The sequence below is a fragment of the Rattus norvegicus genome, chromosome 3 (genome assembly GCF_036323735.1).
Source record: "Rattus norvegicus strain BN/NHsdMcwi chromosome 3, GRCr8, whole genome shotgun sequence".
NCBI lineage: Eukaryota > Metazoa > Chordata > Mammalia > Rodentia > Muridae > Rattus > Rattus norvegicus.
This window is the reverse complement of record NC_086021.1, coordinates 185,769,924-185,789,091: the sequence shown is the minus strand read 5'-3', so window position 1 is coordinate 185,789,091 and position 19,168 is coordinate 185,769,924. Positions and strand designations below refer to the sequence as shown.

At 51.1% G+C, this 19,168-nt stretch overlaps 1 protein-coding gene across 6 annotated transcripts in view; it reads right to left on the bottom strand.

Moving 5' to 3' along the window:
• Phactr3 (phosphatase and actin regulator 3) overlaps positions 1–19,168 on the bottom strand; it is a 219,271-nt gene that overhangs the window by 12,313 nt on the left and 187,790 nt on the right. For all 6 annotated transcript variants that reach the window (XM_063284233.1, XM_039105551.2, XM_039105550.2 and 3 more), the window contains one exon: positions 17,657–17,810. In XM_063284233.1, coding sequence (XP_063140303.1) covers positions 17,657–17,810 — 154 coding nt within the window. The remainder of the gene's footprint in view (positions 1–17,656; positions 17,811–19,168) is intronic.

The window sequence follows — 19,168 nt, the reverse complement described above, 5'->3', positions numbered from 1 at the left end:
CCTCATTCCTGCCCGTGAATGGCTGGCAAGCTTCTGCTATGCTGGGTCCCCCAGGGTCACTACACTAACTTCAAAAAACCAGACTCAGCTCTTCCCTGGCCACTGGTTACCAGGGTCTGTGTTCTCCCCAACCTAGGCCTGTGCAGGGATACCCTACCTCACCAACTTACAGGGCTAAGAGGATCAGCACAGATGGGATGTAGGTAGACATCAGCGTCATGGCTATTGTCCCCCACTGTGTAGAGCCTGGGTTTCCACTCTGCTGGTAGCCCTACTGTGGGCCTGAACCCATAGAAAGGGCTATTGCATCAGACACTCAGGTCCCCTCCCTTAAACATACTCTTTATCAGATGCTTCCACCCTTTACCTCACTTTTCTCCCTTATACATGACCTCCTCCATCTGACATGCCCTCCTCCATCTGACATGCCCTCCTCCATCTGACATGCCCTCCTCCATCTGACATGCCCTCCTCCATCTGACATGCCCTCCTCCATCTGACATGCCCTCCTCCATCTGACATGACCTCCTCCATCTGACATGACCTCCTCCATCTGACATGACCTCCTCCATCTGACATGCCCTCCTCCCTAAGGTGTTCAGACACTCCTCCATCTTCCCTCCTCCAGCAAGATCCACACCCTGCTCCTCCACTAACACATATAGACACAGACATAAACACACAGACACACCAACCAGTGCCATTCGTATGCCTTCAGGGCAGAAGGCACATGTGGGGTTCACACCGGTGTCCTTCCCCCCTGCCTGCCCCATCCTAGCTGCTAAGCACCCAGGCACTGGCTTGTCTGCTTTCCCTCAGTCAGATACCTGTAGTCCAGCTACTGCCTTTCTGCTTACCTTCAGCCTTGGACCATACAGTGCATCTGACAAGAGCCACCGTCCTCTCCTAAGGTACCTTTCCATTCTCCTGTGAGTTCCCTAGAGCTGGGAGCATGAGATGACTCCTGACATTGGGGAACGAGCACAAAAGGGGGGCTACCAAGTAATCTGTGGAAGGTGGCTTGACACTCCAAGGACACAAATCCAGAGGTATCCAAGAGGCAGGGAGAGGACTTTGCATTTCTCGCTTACCCAAGTTCCCAGGATGCCCTGATTAACACACACTTTAAATAACACAAGGATCACACAATGGACAGGCTTGCCTGCTGTGTGCACTCCTCTGAGAGTCTTCACTCTTCTAATAGATGAGTTGCCCAAGGTCAGGGGTGTCCAGGATGTCCCCAAGGCCCCCCAGGCCACAGGCTGGGATAGTTGCACCACCGAGGGCAAATGGCTCAGTCATTGCCCCAGCTGCCCTAGATTAGAGATTGTCCTGCCTCCAGTTAACAAAGGCCTCCAGCAAGAAGAGGCCATTTCTGTGCGCACTTCTGCAGCCTGTTTGCACGCAGTGGCTGTGGTCAATGAGTTATTCAGGACTCAGTGTGTGTGACCTAACTGTGGGGGTCTCTGGCCCGGCTTAAAGGTTCCACTTGTCAGATGAATCCCCAGACTAAGTCAGAGAGAAATGCTATCACAGGCTTCTCCAGATGGCCTGGCCAGGCACACTATTCACATTTAGTGAGATGCTGGGACCCAAAGCTTAGACCAAAACTGACCTAGAAGAAGGTCTTGATATGGATCAGACTGGGCTTAACTACACTGAGGAGGGAAAGCCGGTTGAGGTAGAGTAGGTCAATGCTGGGAGCTGCCAAAGTACAGTCTAGCTGCCACTTCCAGGTCCACAACACATGCTCTTTTAGACGGACCCTGCAGAGCTCTTGTGAGGAGGACACTGGGAACAGCACTACCCATAATAGTCAAGATGCAGAATCATCTGTAGTATCCTTTGATATGAACAGAGAAAATGTGGGCTGCAGAGATGGTCCAGTCAGGGAAGCTCTTGCTACACAACACAAGGACACACTCATCAGCAACCATGTACCACACCAGGGGTGGTCAATGCATGCCTGTAATTCCAGCCCTGGAGAGGTGGGTGACATGTGGGTACCTAGCATGCTTTGTGAACTCCAAGCAAAGGGGATGGATGTCTCAAGAGATGAGTGTTCTTCTGAGCATGATACCTGAGGTTGTCCTCTGACCTACCTGTGTATGAACACACAAAAGCACATTAAAAGGGAAATTTTGAAATATATACGTGCACAATTAAATACTATGCCACTAGGAAAAAAAACCCAAACTCCTGTAGTTCTTGGCAACGTAAAAGGATCACTGTGCTTGGTTAATAAGGCAGATGCAGAAAGACAGATATCCTGATTTCACTCATACATGCCAACTACATCTGAGCTCGCAGAACCAGAGTGTAGACTTGAAGTGATTGCTGCCTTGGGACAAAGCCACAGCCATCATGAAAGAACAAACACTGGTATCCTGTCCCTCAGGATGAGAAGAGTTGACAATAGCATTTGTATATATCACGTGTAATTCAAAATCGCCAGGAAAGACGATCCTGGATGCTCTCTTCACATGCACACGTTCACGTACAACATCTCGATATATCACTCTCTTAAACGCTGCTGTGTGCCCATGAAAACCATCCCAAGACATACACATCACCAATCCAAAAAGCAAGAGATCAGGTTTTGTGGGCAAAGACGTCTCGATGCTTTCCTTTCTGTAACACATTCCATGTCGTTACATGTAAATACCTTTCCGCCGTGTGTGTAAGGATGACAGGAGCCTTGCATAAAGACAGAGCAAGCCTCAGAGATGGCTCTGCAGCATTGACCCTTCTCACTGTGTGCTACCTCAGCCATGGCAGCAATACATCTGCTTGTCCCTCATCCCCACAAAGTTCCCCTGTGACACCCTCCCCACATCATTGTGTCCAGGCCTTAATCTACCCTGTGACCCTAACTCATATACTTCCTACCTGGAAAGCAGACTCCCTTCACCTTAGTTCTAAGTTCTTTGAGTATCCTCTGCTCAGATAAACTTGCAGCTTCCATGACATGACTCTCACCCATCCTCCTGAAGGAGAAGGGCGTTGGTCCAAGGCAGAGACAGGAGTAAACGCATTCGAAAGCTGACACTAGCCCTGTGATATTGATATGGTACCTATTCCTTCTGATGTTTGGTTTTTCTTCTGAACAGCGGGCAGATGCTACACCCATGTCTCAGGATCTCCATCAGGACCAGCTGAGACAGAAGCAGGAAGCAGCACACATCAGGCCCTCAGAGGACAGCAGTCTCTAAGTCCTCCTTGGCACATGGTCTTAGCTACCTGGTGCTCCTGGCAAGAGGACTGCGGGTCCACGGGAAATTTCGAGACGCCTGAGGCAAGGCTCAGTGAGTCTAGCTTAAGAAGGGATGGTTTGTTACTGCTCCACAAGAGTGAATTCATGCAGCTACCAGCGTAGTGTCATCCCAACACAGACCCCACTCAGGGTATCCTACCAGGTTAACTAAGTGTTGGACCAACATTGAGAGGTTCCTTCTCAAAGAGCTACGCCTCCTAGAGACAGGCTGCCACTGGAGAGCAGACGGTGCTGCGCCCACAGAGCCTGCGGCTATTTTGGGAGGCAATCCTGCCCCTCAGCCAGCCCTGAGTCACTATGAAACTGGGATTCCCCAATGAGGGTGTACCAAACACCACTATTCAGCTCTACAACCAGAAAAATGGAAAGTTCTTCTCACTGCTGCTTGCTGTCCTCAAAACAGGCAGGTGATAGGGCTTAGACCCTGAGTCACAGACCCCTGGATGATAGGACACCCCGAGAATAGAGGTCAAGAGTAGAATGGTCTTCTCCCCACATGACAAGAGCAAGCAGCTATGAGGAGACCGGGATTGAGCATTCTGTAGAGGTCCCAGCCAGCTCCAGACCTAGAGAGGAAAGTGTGTGTCCACACTGAGATCACAACCTCTGACCAGTGCATTTTTCACTCACCGAAGCTCTCCCAGGGAGAGTCCAGCTGCTAACACACACACACACACACGTGCACATGCACACACACACACACACACACACACACCATACCACACACACACACACCATACCACACACACACACACCATACCACACACACACACACACACACACACACACTCAAACACATTCACAGTGATCCTGTCACAGCAGCTGCCTACACCAACTTTCTGGACATAAGGGTGAGTGTGGACCCAGTGATTCCATTCCCATGTCCAAAGCCTCTGCTTCTCATACCTCTGGCTTCTTCAGTGTCTAATGCCTGTCTTAAAATTGGTTCTCACCCGACAAGACTCTGTGTCCAATTGTAACCAGGAGTCTCCACATCTATGTGACTGCCTAGGATCCACCAGATCTAAGCCACCAGCCTCTCACCTGAGCACAGTGAGAGCCACCCAGAGTCCCTTTCCCTTCTAGCCCTGCTGTAAGCTGGTATTCATGAAACCCCACGATGAACTCCATCCAATGTCCTCGGCAAGGCTGGGCAGTTCATGAGGGTTCCTGCACCACTTCCCGTTCCTGCTGAGTCCTTTGCTATGACATGGCACAGCTTCAGATGGGCTCCTGGGGCTGGGGTGCCCAACTCCCAGTCCTCCCAGCCCTGCATTCTATTGAGCAGCACACACTGCCACCCGGCTTTGCCTCCAATCAACTTTCACACGTACTCTAAAACCTATCAGGGGCTGGAGAGAGAGCTCGGTTGGTAAGGTTCTTGCCATGGAGGCATGAGGACCCCAGTTCTGATCTTCAGCACCTATGTAAACAAATGGACCACAGCATCTCATGCCTGCAATACCACCATTGGGGAGGTGGAGACTGGAAGATCTGTTGGCTGGCCAGCCAAGCTGGGTCACTGAGCTCTTAATTTGGTGTGAAACCTTATCTCAAAAGTAAGGATGGAGAGAAACTGAGGAAGGCACTGTGGACCTCTGTACACACGCACACATGCACACACACACATGCACACACACATACATGCATGTATGCACCCACACACACATATACACACACACACATACACACACATGCATACACACACATGCAGGCATGCACGCACACACAAACACACAATCAATGTTATGTCATATTCAGAACATGAGGGGAAGGGGGAAATTAAGTTTCCATAAAATAGCACACATCTTATGCGGGAGCTCAGACACGACCTCGTTAGGAGACGGGGTGAGAACTGCATTGCTACACCTACACAGTAGTGACAAGCCTATCAGGATGACATCAGCTGCTAATGCACCGGGCACCATGGGATGCCATCACATCCTGGAGCAGATGCTTCTGGAAACACAGGGAAGATTCTTGGTAAGGCTCTGAACAAGGCTCTGAACAAGGCTCATTCTTCCCCATGGTTCCAGAGCCTTTGCTTTCCAGGAAGTGGTCTGCACACCATTTCAACAAGATACGTCATGTTTGTCCATGAGCCTCGGCCCACGTTCTTGGGAGCATCGGGGGGACGTTCAAAGTCGAGTGTGTGGGGGGCGCTGGGGACGAGTCTTCACTGTTCAGGGATCAGGACAGAATCACTGCAGGAGCACCCACCACTGACCCTCCATGATCCTATCCCAGAATTCCCAGAGGCCCCAAGGCTGGCAGACCTGCCAAGGGCTGCCACGCATCTCTGCCCCAACTGGTGCCTCTCTGCATACTGTGTGGGTAATCAGGCTGCCTTCAAAAGTCCAGGTAAACCTTCCCCTTGAGGCAGAAGTCAGAGCTCCTAGGGCACGAGGTCTGGGTGGGTCCTGCTTCCAGTTACCTGGCAAATAGGCATAGACCAGTAGCCAAGAGCACCTGCAGCTCTAGATGAATCCCAAGATACCCGGGGGGCATCAACCTGGCTCTTCCTGCTCTGCTCTCCATAGTGACCTAGTGCTCAGAACAGATGGACCCAGAGGGCACTACAGCATCCTCCATGAGGAGACTCAGGCCGTTGAGACAGAAAAAAAAGAGCTGTATTGGGGACACATGGAGAGGAAGAAGGACAGGTTGCCCATCACAGGACCTGTACTGTAAGCTGCCTGTGGAAAGTGTAAGTACCACTGTACTATGCAGAGGAGAACCAGGAGCCCATGGGTCAGAGAGGGCAGAGCAAGGATGTGTGTGAGCAGGGTTAGATGCCAAGACAGCACCGGGGCCAGCAAGCCCCGGGGATCTTTTCCCTGCTTTCCAGCAGATTCCCGGATAGCAAATAGACCAGTGTAACTTGGTTCTGGGAATGTGAACTTGGGTCCCTGTGATTGTATTCAGGTGCCTCCAGCTGAGCCACCTCCCGGCCAGGAAAAAGATCCCTGGCTTGCTGACCAGCCTAACCTAATTGGTAAACCCCGGCCCAATCAGAGACCCAAAGGATGTGGACAGATGACATCCCTGGGAGTGACACCCAAGGTTGGTCTCTGGCTTTACATGTGGGCATACTTGTGGACACGCCCACACCCAAACCTACCCATACACTCACAAAAAAACCCGGGCTCTGCTCAACCTCTGCCTCAATGCTGGCATCTCCAGGAATTAACTGTGGGGTCCTATCTGCCTTTGAACTACCTGCCCATCCTGTCTCTCTGGTGGTCAGAGTCGAACAAGTCAACGATGTCAGCCTAACGAGATGGACACCCTCCCAGTTGCCCAACCAAATACCCAAAGAATCAAGTGGCAGGGTACAGTAGCTGCAATCTAGCCCTCACCAGCTACCTCAGCAGAAAGCAGACTCTGAGCTTAGTGTGGAACCCCCTAGTGGGCCAGACACAAAGAGGCAAAGGCCTCAAGCAGAGAGACTCCTGAAGCAGGAGGGAGCCCACCCATGCACACAGCTGCAGACTTGCCTGAGAGGCCAAGCTGTGCTCTGGGTCTGTTCTCTCCCAGGTCCAGACCTGCACACCAACCCTGCCTACGATGACCCTAGAGCTCTGTTCTCCCCATCCACAGGTGGCAGCTGCTGTTCCCAGCCCTGTGGTACCAGCTGTGCTTATTGTTGGAATTTGGTAATTCAATTAAGCTTTCTGTACACTGACTGCTTGACTTGCTGTGGGGAGTAAAGGACCACGTCTATGAAAGCCAGATGAAACATTCTAGAGCCAGAGAGGAAAGCTTCAAGAGCCGCTGTGGGGTGAGCGTGGGGCTGGACAGAAGGGTGGGGTGTAGTGAGTGGGGAGTCTGCATGGACTGCTGGGGTATCCGTTCTCTTTTGCCTCTTGTGGAAGATGCATCGGGGCTGTTCCCACGGGAAGCTCCCACCTACCATACTGGGAACTAAATGCTTCTCCGGGTGTGGCTGGACACAGCATCTGATGCCATGGTCAGGCACGTGTGATTTCATGTGATAGAACTCCAGGGCTTGGCGCTGAGGAGTGAGCTCTGAACGGCAGCCGTGTGCAGCACAGAGGGCCACACAAGGGCACTCAGGAAGTCTCTGTGGCTGGACTGAATTGCGGTGGTAATGGGGAAGGATGTTTCAAAGGAAGGGAGGTACCACTGGTCCAGTTGCCCAGGGCCCTCAATGTTCCCTCATCTCCTCCCTCCCCAGCTTCTTCTGGATGCCCACATCCCAGATGGCACATGAGGAACAGGGTGGGCATTTATAAAAACCCAAGTGACTATCTCGAAACCACAGGGCTGTACCTTTGCTCTAGAACCAGACTGTGGAGAAGCAGCATCTCCCTAAAGGATATGATGTTTCCCAATCACTCGTCTATCTGTCCACCCTTCCTTCTTCCTTGGTTCCTCCCACCTACTGCCAAGACAGAATTAGAGAGCCTTCAGGAGAAAACTCCCACTTCCTACCTAGCCCCTCTTCTTAGGTCAGTTCTAAGGTTGACTGTACTTGGGCAGTCTCCTTCCCATGAGGAACAGAGGTGGAGCCAAGGCCAGGGAGTATGGTGGGACCAAGGCAAAAACAAAACAAAACAAAACGACCCGACCTGAGCTCACTTTGCTGGACACTACTGGTCTACAGGAAGGCCCAGTAACCATGCTTGGTGATTTGCTGGGATCAATGGTCAGCCAGACTTCCTCCCTGCACTTAAGATACGAAAAGAGTGGTGCCGATCAGGGCCCTCCAAGGGTGGCCACTGCTTGACACCAACTTCTCAACCACACCACTGATCAGGAGTGTCCCCAGCTAGGACAGCATCTGCAATGTCCCTACTCTGCCCCACCAATCCCAAGAGCCCCTTCCCTCCAGGCAGGGGTGAGCACATACTTCCTGACCTAGCTTCACTTATGGGCTCTGTCCCCTCACAAGTCGGACTCTGGGAATCGAGAGGATGCAAAGCCACGTTGCCAGAGTGCTTTCTCCTCCATGAAGACCCATCAGGAGTAAGTAGGCTGAAGATGGTGGGGAGGTTGTTGCTAAGACAATGGCGATGAGGAAGAGGAGGAGGGATGTAGTGAGGATGTTGATAAGGAAGATGCTGGAGAAGACGTGGATAATGGGAACATGAGAATTGAGACAAAGATGATGGCGATGACCACCGAAGATGCTCACCCTGGTGGTAAAGGTTTGACAAAGATGGTGGTAAGCGCAATGACTCCCATAACAGCTCCAAATGGTTGAGTAGCCACGTGGCTTAGGTGCTGCTCTGGGGGGTGGAATCCAGCTAGCAAGCCACAGACTCCTCTCTGCAGCAGTGGATACACCCTCAGGCTGCCTGCAGGGATAGACATAACCATCCTGGACACAGCAGACACAGTGATCCAGGTTAGATGGTACCGGACCTTGGCTGCGGGGCAAGTCCAAATTAAGATAAGACAGGCATTGTTTCTCCAGAAAGCTGCTCAAACTGACCAGACTCCAGATCTGGTCCCTTCCAGTTCATTCGTTTTCTTCCACAGGGATCTCCCTGAGTCCAGCCCACAGCCTGACCCACTTTACAAGGAAGGAAGTGGGTACCTGCTGTGGAATGTTGTCCCTGATCAACTTTTGTTGTCTGATCCCTACTCCCCAGCACCACCCGGAGACTCCCAGCAGACAAGAGTGGGATCCGAGGGACAGTGAGTCCCACCACACCCTCTCCCTGTCAGGGAAGGCAGTGAGGGCTGTCAGTGTGGAGCAGGTCAGGCCGCACACTGAGTCAGCCAGGCTCCAGCATTTGCTGAATAGATGCTCACTCCCACAGACAAGATCCTACCTCTCAAAACAAACACAAGCTAGGCATGAGGGCTCACATGTGTCTTCCTGGCTCTCAAAAGGTACAGCCGAAAGGATCAGAAGTTCAAGGTCATCTTCGGTCTATTTGAGGCTAGCTTGGGCTAAATGAGACTCCATATTATAAAATAATAAAATAAAATAAGGAAACTCAGAGACAGAGGAAGGATCCAGCAAGGAGAGTAAAAGCGGAGAGTGTGACGGTGTGTGTATGAGCAAATGTATTGAATTGTGTGTGTGTGTGTGTGTGTGTGTGTGTGTGTGTGTGTGTGTGTGTCCTGTCTCAATGTCTGTTTCCACCTCTGTCTCTGTCCCTCTGGCTTTCTCTCCTCCCTCTCCATCCATCCTCAGCAATTGCTACTGCTGGTGTGTGATACTCAGGAGGTGCCTAGTGGATATTTTAAGTTTCAGAAGCGTCCTGAGACATAGGAGCCTCCCTCTGGGAGGGAGCAGTTCAGTTCAGAAGCCATAGCTACACAGCGAGAACTCAGAAAACTGGAAACAGTGCTGAGAAGATCTCCCAGCCTCGGGGCATAGTATGCCCTGTGCCAGAGAAGGGTGCAGGGCAAAGGAGAGAGGCTTGGAGAAGGTTACATAAGGGACAGGAAAACTTAGGTGTGTGTTGGGGCTCTGGTGTTCGCCATGCTGTCCAAGTAAAGTGAAGCCACACAGGCAACTGAGCCAGGGATCAGGGCACCCCAGGCCAGCCTGATATTTTGTTAGATTTCCCATTTCCTCACAGGGTTGGCGATCTGACTTCTCTCTGCTCTAACATCATTACTCTGATGAATGGACAGCAAGTGGTAGCTGCTTATACTCCTGCAGAGACCAGAACCAGCTCCAGGGTGGTCAGGCTACTAACCATGTCTGTCTCCTGGAAACCATAGCATGTGGCTTCCTTTTAAAATAGGACCCCAGGAAATGTGTTTTTCTTTGTCCCGGAAACCTGCAGGGTCCTATGGGGCCCTTCCCGAGAGAGCAGAGTGTTCAGGGTTTGCGTGTGAGGATAAAACAGGGCATGGTGGGTGGCTGAGAGATGTCCTTCTGGGGTGAAAGTGAGGTTAGGGACTGAGTTCAGGATCAGAGGTTGGGGCTCACAGGCTTGATGTGATGATGTGTCATGGGCTCCTTAGGGTCCTTGTTACTGCTCAGACTTTAGCAAGAAAGGCATACTGTCCCCAGTATAGACCTCAGCATGCAAGGCACTCCTTGGAGGGGTACACATGACTTCCTGGTATTCACGGATGTGAGCTGATATGTGTGTGTGTGTGTGTGTGAGAGAGAGAGAGAGAGAGAGAGGGACAGAGTTTATTTGCATCTACTGTTACAGTCACACACACACACACACACACACACACACACACACACACTCCTCCCAGTAGCATGGTCTGTTAGGACCCTTTGGGTAACACGCTAGGCTTCCCAGACCTAACAATGCACCATTTTAAAGTATCTACTTAGAATACCAACTCCTCAGATAAAATGAGCAGAATTCAGTTAGCATGCCCAGACTGAGAATGTTACAGAGAGCTGGGACAAGGTAATGGAGAAAGACAGAGTGGGGTCATGTCAACTGTGTTGTGGAGGGACAGTCAAAGAAGGTCTGTCTGGTCAGTGATGTTGAGCTGACCACATATGTGTGCCTGAAGCCTCAGTAAGCGGTCACATATGGAACCCTCTCAGCAGTGACAGTTGAGCAGGGCAAGCACAGGCTTCCATGCCTCCTGGGTGGTTACAGCTTTACATTCCTGCAACCAGTCCATCATTTGGCTATATCCCTTCCTGTTTGTTAAAACCCATCACACCTGTCTCAGATGCCCACTGCAACTCTTTTGGGGGCTGGTCGTTACCCCTGGGGTCTTCTGCAGGCAGCTGATCCATCCGGCTTGTATGCACTGACTTACCTATACCTGTGGGAGCATATCTACTCATGCAACCCCTAACCCCCTAGGCTGCATACTGCTTGAACTTGGGCGTTCTGAAGTTGGGTGTATACTATGTTGGGCATTCAAACGCAAGGGCATTTGAAACTGTTGGGCAACTCTCCTGTACCTGTACCATTGCTCTTATTGTTAGCAATGTAGAGCAACAAGTAGCAAGCCTCCTAAGGAGAGCAGTGCTCTTTGGGTGACATTCCGAATCAGCATAGAAAGGTCCTATTGAAAGATTGTTACCTGAGGCTTGCACTCTTTCCTCAGTAAGAGACAAAACAGTGTTACTCTGTCCCCAGTGAGAGCCAAAACAGTGTTACTGTGCCCCTTTGAGAGCAGAGTCCCCGACTTGCAGATACTGGTAGAAGAATAACTAGTGATCAAGGATGTGATGCTGCCAACCTCATTAGTACAGCCTGTATCGGACTATGAGTTTTAGACACAGGACATTGTCAGCCACTGGAACACAGATGTGTGCAGAGCACCTGAGGTCGTAGCATCAATGGTGTTCGGCGGTTAGGAGCTGGGCACTGGGATCAGAGGTCTGAGATGCCATGACCATGGGCTCTGTTCCTTTCTTCCTCAACAGAGTATGAGAGGTGCTCCCCACACAGGGCTCTGGTCAGAGGTAAAGACCACTGGCACCATGCCGTCCTGTAAGAGGATTGCTGTGGATACAGGTTCAGCTACAAAGCACCAGCAGCAACTATCAAGACACAGATCATCTCCCGCTTGGCCTGGAACAGACAGTGCCTCATGTTACAAACACCTGGGGGAGGCTGTCTCCAGTGTGTTCTGTCCCTGGGTCTTAATGTGCACTGAGGCAGAAGCACTGAGCCCAGCTGTTACACTGTGTCCTGCTTCTCCAGAGCATAAGGACAATTGTGGGATGTGAGGCCACTTCCCAGCAATGTCTTATTCCTGTGGGACCTTGAACTGAAGAGGGAACTTTGGAGAAGTCAAACGAGAAGCCAGTGTGTGGCTGAGCTGCACATTTTATGCATGTGTTAATACCCATTTCAAGGCAAGGGCGCAACACAGGTGTTGGAACAGGTATGGATGGTATCCACACAGCAGCGAGAGAGGGGACCCAGAGGACACCAGGACACTTCTCTCTTCAAGCCTGGATTTTGGGTTTCCCATCACTCTTATACACACCCACTGCCCCATCTCAGTGCTCAGAGAGTGTCAACCTCATGGGCTTGCTCTGAGACTCCTCCCAACGGAAGCCACTGCCAGTCCCAACTGGTGTTGACCCCAGTACAAGCCAAGAACCCAGAAAGGCTCAGAGACATGATAGAGTGAATGGTAGGTTGGCCACAGGCCATGGGACAAGCTCAAAGTTGCTGATTCTGCCACCAACATCCCCTTCATGTTCCTCGGAGACTAGAGATGAATGACGGTGACCATCTCTCCCTCCCACAGCCTCTCCTGCCTGTCTGCTCTTAGCTTCTGGGGCGTAGGTGAGTTCACACGAGTTAACACAAACTGTCCTGGCTCTCTGCACCACTCACAGATAGTCACGAAGCTCAGTGGTGAGCTGGGAAGATCGGTGGCCTGGCTAGGCTGGGCACTGTTATTTAATCCACTATTATAATTCATATGTTCACACAGCACTGCTGGATTCACATTTTTAGGATCTATTATGTAAGTGTCTTGTAAACTGGGCAGGAGAATCCCTTTGCTCTTATATAATGTTTAAGTTCATAGTTATCAGGGTGTATCATCCACACATCCCTTTAGGAAACCTGCCACGACTCTTCGTCCATGATCTCAGGGGATCCACAGCAGTATCAGACAGTTCCTATCTGTGTCTGATCCCTTCCACTCTTTTTATTTTTTCCCTTTTATTTTTAACACATCTGGTTTTTGTTTTAAAGATTTTCAACACTCAGCATTGCCATTTTAAAACATTTTTACACCTTGTACAAACAATCCATAAAAAGATAAAGACATAAACCTCTGTTATGTCCCCAAACCATCACTGTAGGTTTATCTAAACTGCGAGGTTCTTGAAGCCAACAGTCTCCTCATGCTGGGAGGGAAGGCACACTGACTATCCAGTCCAACGATGCCGCAGCATGGTTACCAATGGACATCTGGGGCAGGGCTGTAACAAGGAAGCCTTGTTCCAGAGGAGACCAGAGGTCAGAATGTCCCGTACACTGACACAGCCCCCATCAAAAAGGACCAGGCGTTCCCACTGAAATTGTTAAATATAGAAATAGACCTTGAAACTATCCACAAACTGCATTCTTAACAATAAAATGAAGCAAAAGGAACATATATCAGGAGCTTAAACACAGCACGCACTTAACACAACACAACACAACACATTTGTCACAGGCAGCTGTGCACTCTGCTCTGAGCTTCTTGGTGGGCAAAGCAATAAAGGTTAACAGATTAATTATAAAGTGTACATTGTCCTTAAAATAGCAACAGGCTAAGCAGAAGCATGGGTCACTTTAATATTAAAGCTCGGAGAACTGTCTCCCAGGAGTCCTAAAGAGGCCATAACAGCATAAAGTAGGGGGGACACTGGGATTGGGGTGCTGTTAAAACACAGATCCTGGGGAGATGTCAGTTGCTGCACAAGTATGAACCTGAGTCTGAGCCCTCAAAGCCCACACAAATCCAGACATGGGAACACATCAGTGGTCGCAGCACTGCAGTGAGATGGGAGGTGGAGACAAGAGTACCATTGAAAGTTCCTAAGCCAGCTAGCCTGGAGTAAACACACTCTCCCCTCTCCCTCCTCCCTTCCCCTCCTCCTCCTTTCTCTTCTTCCTTCTCCCTCTCCACCCTCCTCCTTCTCCTTCACCTCTCCCTTTCCTTCTCCCTCTCCCCCACCCCCGCTCGGGAACATGGGAGGAAGGTCTGGAGAGCTGCAGTTCACGTACCTCCCCTGGGAGCCAGATATGGAACCAGAACGTATCAGAAGAACAATTACCCACCAATGTTCCTTCCCTGCCATATAATTCTGAGGACAGCACTAGGCCAGCCCTGTGAAGGGATAAGAGGCGGAAGCCCCATGGGACAACACAAAGCTGCTGAACCTCAGAGTAACATTGTTTCACATCTTGTGCCTCCTCCCTCTTCTGCACACTAGTTGCTTCCGTGAAGGCTGGGGGCAGTGCTGAATTCATGCTTGTTGACACAAACGGCCCTAGCTCCTCACACCACTAGCAGGCCACCTGCTGTCACATGTCTTGGTGCTGTGTTCATTCTCCTCATGTGAAAATTGAAGCGGTGCAGAGTACCCACTCCAGGACACTTCTGCCTTCAAGGGGATCACGAGGGAACAGCACCAAACAAGCCACCGGACTGCAAAACGGACCAAGCAACAGCTACCTTACGACTGTGGCTGTCTCCAAGGTGATGCCCACAGGCCTTAAGGTGCCATGGTGGACTAGGCTCACATCCACTCTTACAGTTAGGGCAAAGAGAGAAAGAGAGAGAGAGAGAGAGAGAGAGAGAGAGAGAGAGAGAGAGAGAGAATGTGAAAGAGAGATGCACTAAAGTTTGTTAGGAGTATAACCTCTGCCTATCCAGTGAATGTGCAACACTCCAGATAGGGTCAGCTTTTGAGCAATTAGAAGCAGATTATGTATTTCCAAAGCCCTGCATCCACAGAACCAAGAGCTTGCACCATGCAAAGCCTCAGCAGCCTCACATCACCCAGCGAAGGAGCAGCGCCCAATTTCCACCCCACCCTTGGGAGCATCACACGACCCTCTCGTTCAACTGCAGAGTCCAAGGTGGGCAAGCGGGAGAGGTGGCTCTTCTGTCTGGCCGTGCGAGTGCGCCTGGTGCTGTTTTCCTTGAGACCCTGTGTTCTCTGTGGCCCAGTGGTAGCCGTCTCTGCTCTCAATGCAGCGGAACACAATGTACAGAGAGGAGCTGGGGATCACTTAACCGCTGTGCTAATGTGCTAAGTGCCAACCCCTGAGGATGCTATTGAGCTTTAATCAGCTTCTCACTCAGCCCCAGAACAAAGGCCTTCCCCGGGGAGCCCAAACAAGAGGCTGTGTACAGCCCATCACTCCAGATGCCTGTCCAGAGTCTTGGTCCAGGCAAACCACCAACCAACTCTTCTAGGGACAAGGCTGTCGTCTGCTCTGCCGTGGGGCTCTGAGGGAGCCTGTGTTACTAGCACCTGTGGCCTGTTTAGTCAATCGTTACCTACTCTACAGGAGGCTTGCTGGTGGCTTCTATGCCTTGTTCTATGACGAACAGCCCATGAGGATGCCTGGCCATCACAGTAGCAGTTCCCAGACAGTTCCTCCTGCCAGGAACGGGCTCTTGTTCCTTTAAGTGACTTAGAATCTTCTTAAAAAGCAGCTAGCCTCACTGTCTCCTCTTGGCAAAGTAGGAGAGACCCGTAGCCACGGCTGCGATGGAAGATTGATGGCTATCTGAACCTATCCTTCTGAGACCAGGTTTATTTCTGGATATTCTCACTTTAGGTGATCTCACATCTCTAGGCAACGTGGGGGAGAAACTTTACATTCATTCCTTCAACTCCCCCACCCCCCGCCTGCCATGGGTGTCGACATCTTTGCAGCAAGTATAGCGTTTTTGGCCCGGGCTCTGAGCACACCACACACGAAGTGAGAAACCCACAGAAGACAGCCTCAAGCAATGAGTAAGAGAGGGAACCCCAGAATTCTCAGCAAGAGGCACTGGCTGAGAACTGCTACGTCCAGAACACTTCCCAGAAGGCTGGCTGGGTACTCCCTGACTGTCTGATTCCTATGCCCACTTTTCCTCCCACGGCACCCTGGTAAGACATCTCACCCTCTCCCTGAAGCATAATAAGCCAGGGACAAGTGTGTCCCTTGGTCGCTGTGTAGAAGCAAGGACTACTTAGAAGGCAGCAGGTAAACTACTCTCCTTAATGTGCTCGGTACTTGAAGGTGACAGCCAGCAGGTCCAGTAGCACACTCTGGTGACTCCAGCTGGGGAGACTGAATCAGGAAGGTCTGCAGTATAAGACTGACCCATGTTACAGTGCGAAATCCAATCAATGGTGTCTTTGTATTTAACACTCTTAGGTGGGTGTGGACAGGGCCCAGGGGGCCACACAGGTCTTTGCAGGTTGTTCCCTGGACATAGCCCCATGTGAAACCAGGACTGTACCCAATCACCCGCATCCACGTGGAGGGCAAGCTCAGCAACCCTGTAGGAAGGGACAGGCAGCACCACCTAACTTTACCCCTGCAGAGAGGACCTCAACCTCCCTGTGGAACCCAGACCAGGTGCACAGGGTGTGTCACGGGAGGACGGCGAGAATCACTTTACTCAGAGAAGACATGGAGCCCACAGAAGGAGAAAAAAAAATCTAAGATTTGGAAATAGAAATAAAAAACGCTATGGAAACCCCAAACACTCTCGGGAATACTGTAGATGATGTGTTGCCATGACAACCGGAGGCTGAATTATTCAGCAGTAGAATGTGGATGGTCCTAAGAAGGCACGCAGGCAGAGGGCCAATTAGACCATTCCCGTGGGGAAGACACAGAGACACCACAAGCCACCTCTGACCTCCGGGGGAGACTCACAGCCTCCTGTTCTCTGTGTCTAATTCTGGGATCCTTTTCCATTTTCAGACAGCGACGAGAAACCGAGAAGCTGCTATATTACATCCTAGATTCTAAAATTAGTTCCCAGTTCTGTGAGCAGAGGGGAATCCTGGTCCTACAGCCTTTGTCTTCCATAGACATTCCTGAACCAAGCACCTCCACAGCTTCCAGGCCCACCCTTTGCAGCTAAGGTGCTTGCAGGTGACTCGCAGCCTCACCCTTTGAAGTCCCACTCCTGCTGGTGCCCTGAAGCCCTTGCCCTCTGCAGGTGACCCACCCTAGTCTGTCCTATATCCTATATCCTGAATGTGTGCTATAGCCCCACCCCTTACAGATTCACCATCTATAAATGCTCTTTAGCCCTGCCCTCTATGGCCCAACATGGGGCAGTTTCCCTCCGGCCTGACCCACAGCACAGACTGGCTGCTGAGTAACCGTCACCTGATGGGCCCCAGAGGGTATAGGAACCCACTGACAGACAGGAAGAGAGCCAGACCCTGCTGCAACTGGGAGTAAAAGGATACCAGTGTACCTTTCACCCTGTAGCACATAGCATGTGGTGCACGTTCTACCCAAAAAGTGGGGTTTGTTCATGTAAGCACAGCTCCTCCCAAGACTTGGGTGAACGAGCAAAGCTGGACCCGTATTCTTAGATGGAGATAACTGGATGGACTTTATGAGGGGCTGTATGTAGCCAGCCCTATCACAGCAAAGACATGTCGTCCTCAGGAATTCTATCCAGACCCTCTCTTCCGTGACCCTCCCTCCTTCACACATCTCCCTTGACTCGTGCAGACCACTGGTCTACCAAGGGGTATTCTGGTGATATCCGGAGAAAGTTTTGATTATCCTGGGGAACTCGACAGGTGGAGGTCAGGGATCCTGCTGAGTCCACACAGGCAGCCCCAAGACAGAGGCATTGCGTTCTCATGCAATGCCAAGGGCTGAGCCACCCACTGCAGATCCCACATCCACCTGTAAGCCCCGTATGACACTGAGGGAGGTGGGTCCCGGAGGCTCAGACGAACCTCTACATCAAGTGCTCACTTACTTGGACAGCTTCATCTCTATCTGCTGTCGGATCTCCTGTCTCTCCTCATCGGTCCTCCTGGGAAAGATGTTCCGGTCCTCCAGCTCCTGCTTGCTGGGCCGGTTCCTCAGCTTCACTGCCAGCAACTCCTTCTTGCACTTCCTTGGCAATGTTCCTGTGAGACCCACCAGGATGAGAAACAGGTCTTACAGATGTAGACTTCAGTGGATGGGGTCAGGGGCTAGATCCAGGGGCCTGGAGCTGAAACGGGACAACCCACACTGGCTACACTGTGCTGTTTCCAGAGGCTCGGTGGGCAGTGCAGGGTGCATGATACACATTAGGCCCCCAGTCGCATACTCCACCACAGCAGGTATCACACATCCCAAGTGTCCAGGAACTAGAGACCTGGGTGACCATGGTCCACATCCTCTTTCAAAGCCATCTGCATGAATTACATAGCAACTAGCTTAGAGGGGGATAACTGGATGGACTTTATGAGGGTCTGTACGTAGCCAGCCCTATCACAGCAAAGACATGTCCTCAGGAATTCCGTCCAGACCCTCTCTTCCATGACCCTCCCTCCTTCACACATTTCCCTTGACTTGTGCAGACCATCGGTTCACCAAGGGGTATTCTGGTGATATCCGGAGAATATCTAGCTGTGGTGGCTATGACTCCAGCCCCAGGTAGCGCTGACTTCTCTCCAGTGCCTTCCACATCATGTGCTTTCAGTACATATAGCACGCCACCCCAGAGGCTCCCCTGCCTACCCACTGCCCTGCCGGCACTGTTTATGCATGACATCTCTCTGAGCAGTAGGACACTGCTGGGTCAGGGTCTCCATCAGGAACTGGCACCCTGACTGGCAGCTGTTAACCACTTGTCCTCATCTGTCTCCTCCTCTGGAGATCGGTTCAATGACATCCACTTCTCCCGAGAGACGTGTGGATATCAGAGTCAGTCATCCAAGAATGTTACAAGTGAATGCATGACCAGGTTGGCTCTGGGTCTGCCTGGCTCAGTTCCATCTCAGCGTTTGGACGCGTGCATGCACACCATGCACATCACTTGAGAAATACAAAAGAAAAGAAAACCAGCCCCTGGGACAGGGCCAGCCCTCACCGTGCAGCAGACACACAAAACAAATACGCAGAATGTGATCCCTTAAGAGAAATCTAGGAGATAAAACACAAGCCTGCTGAGGTCTGAATGTCTAATAGGAGTCATCCATCATATGCCTTAGAGAGAAAGAAGAGGTTACTGTAAGTGGCTCTGGTGCAGACTCCGTCCTGAGTCTGCCTTACTGGCTTTGCAATGACTGAGGATGTGTCTTTGCTGTGACAGGGCATCCTAAATTTGTTGGCTCACAGTCAGAAGAAGCCATGCACACAACAGTTCCAGTTGGTGTTTTCTGAAGGATGTGGTGACCTAGTGAACTGGGGATATTACAAGGATCTAAGGAGGAATTCTTTGTGAATGTTGGGGGCTGTCCCCTGGTAAGGGAAAGGCAGCAATTTTCTGACACTGGCA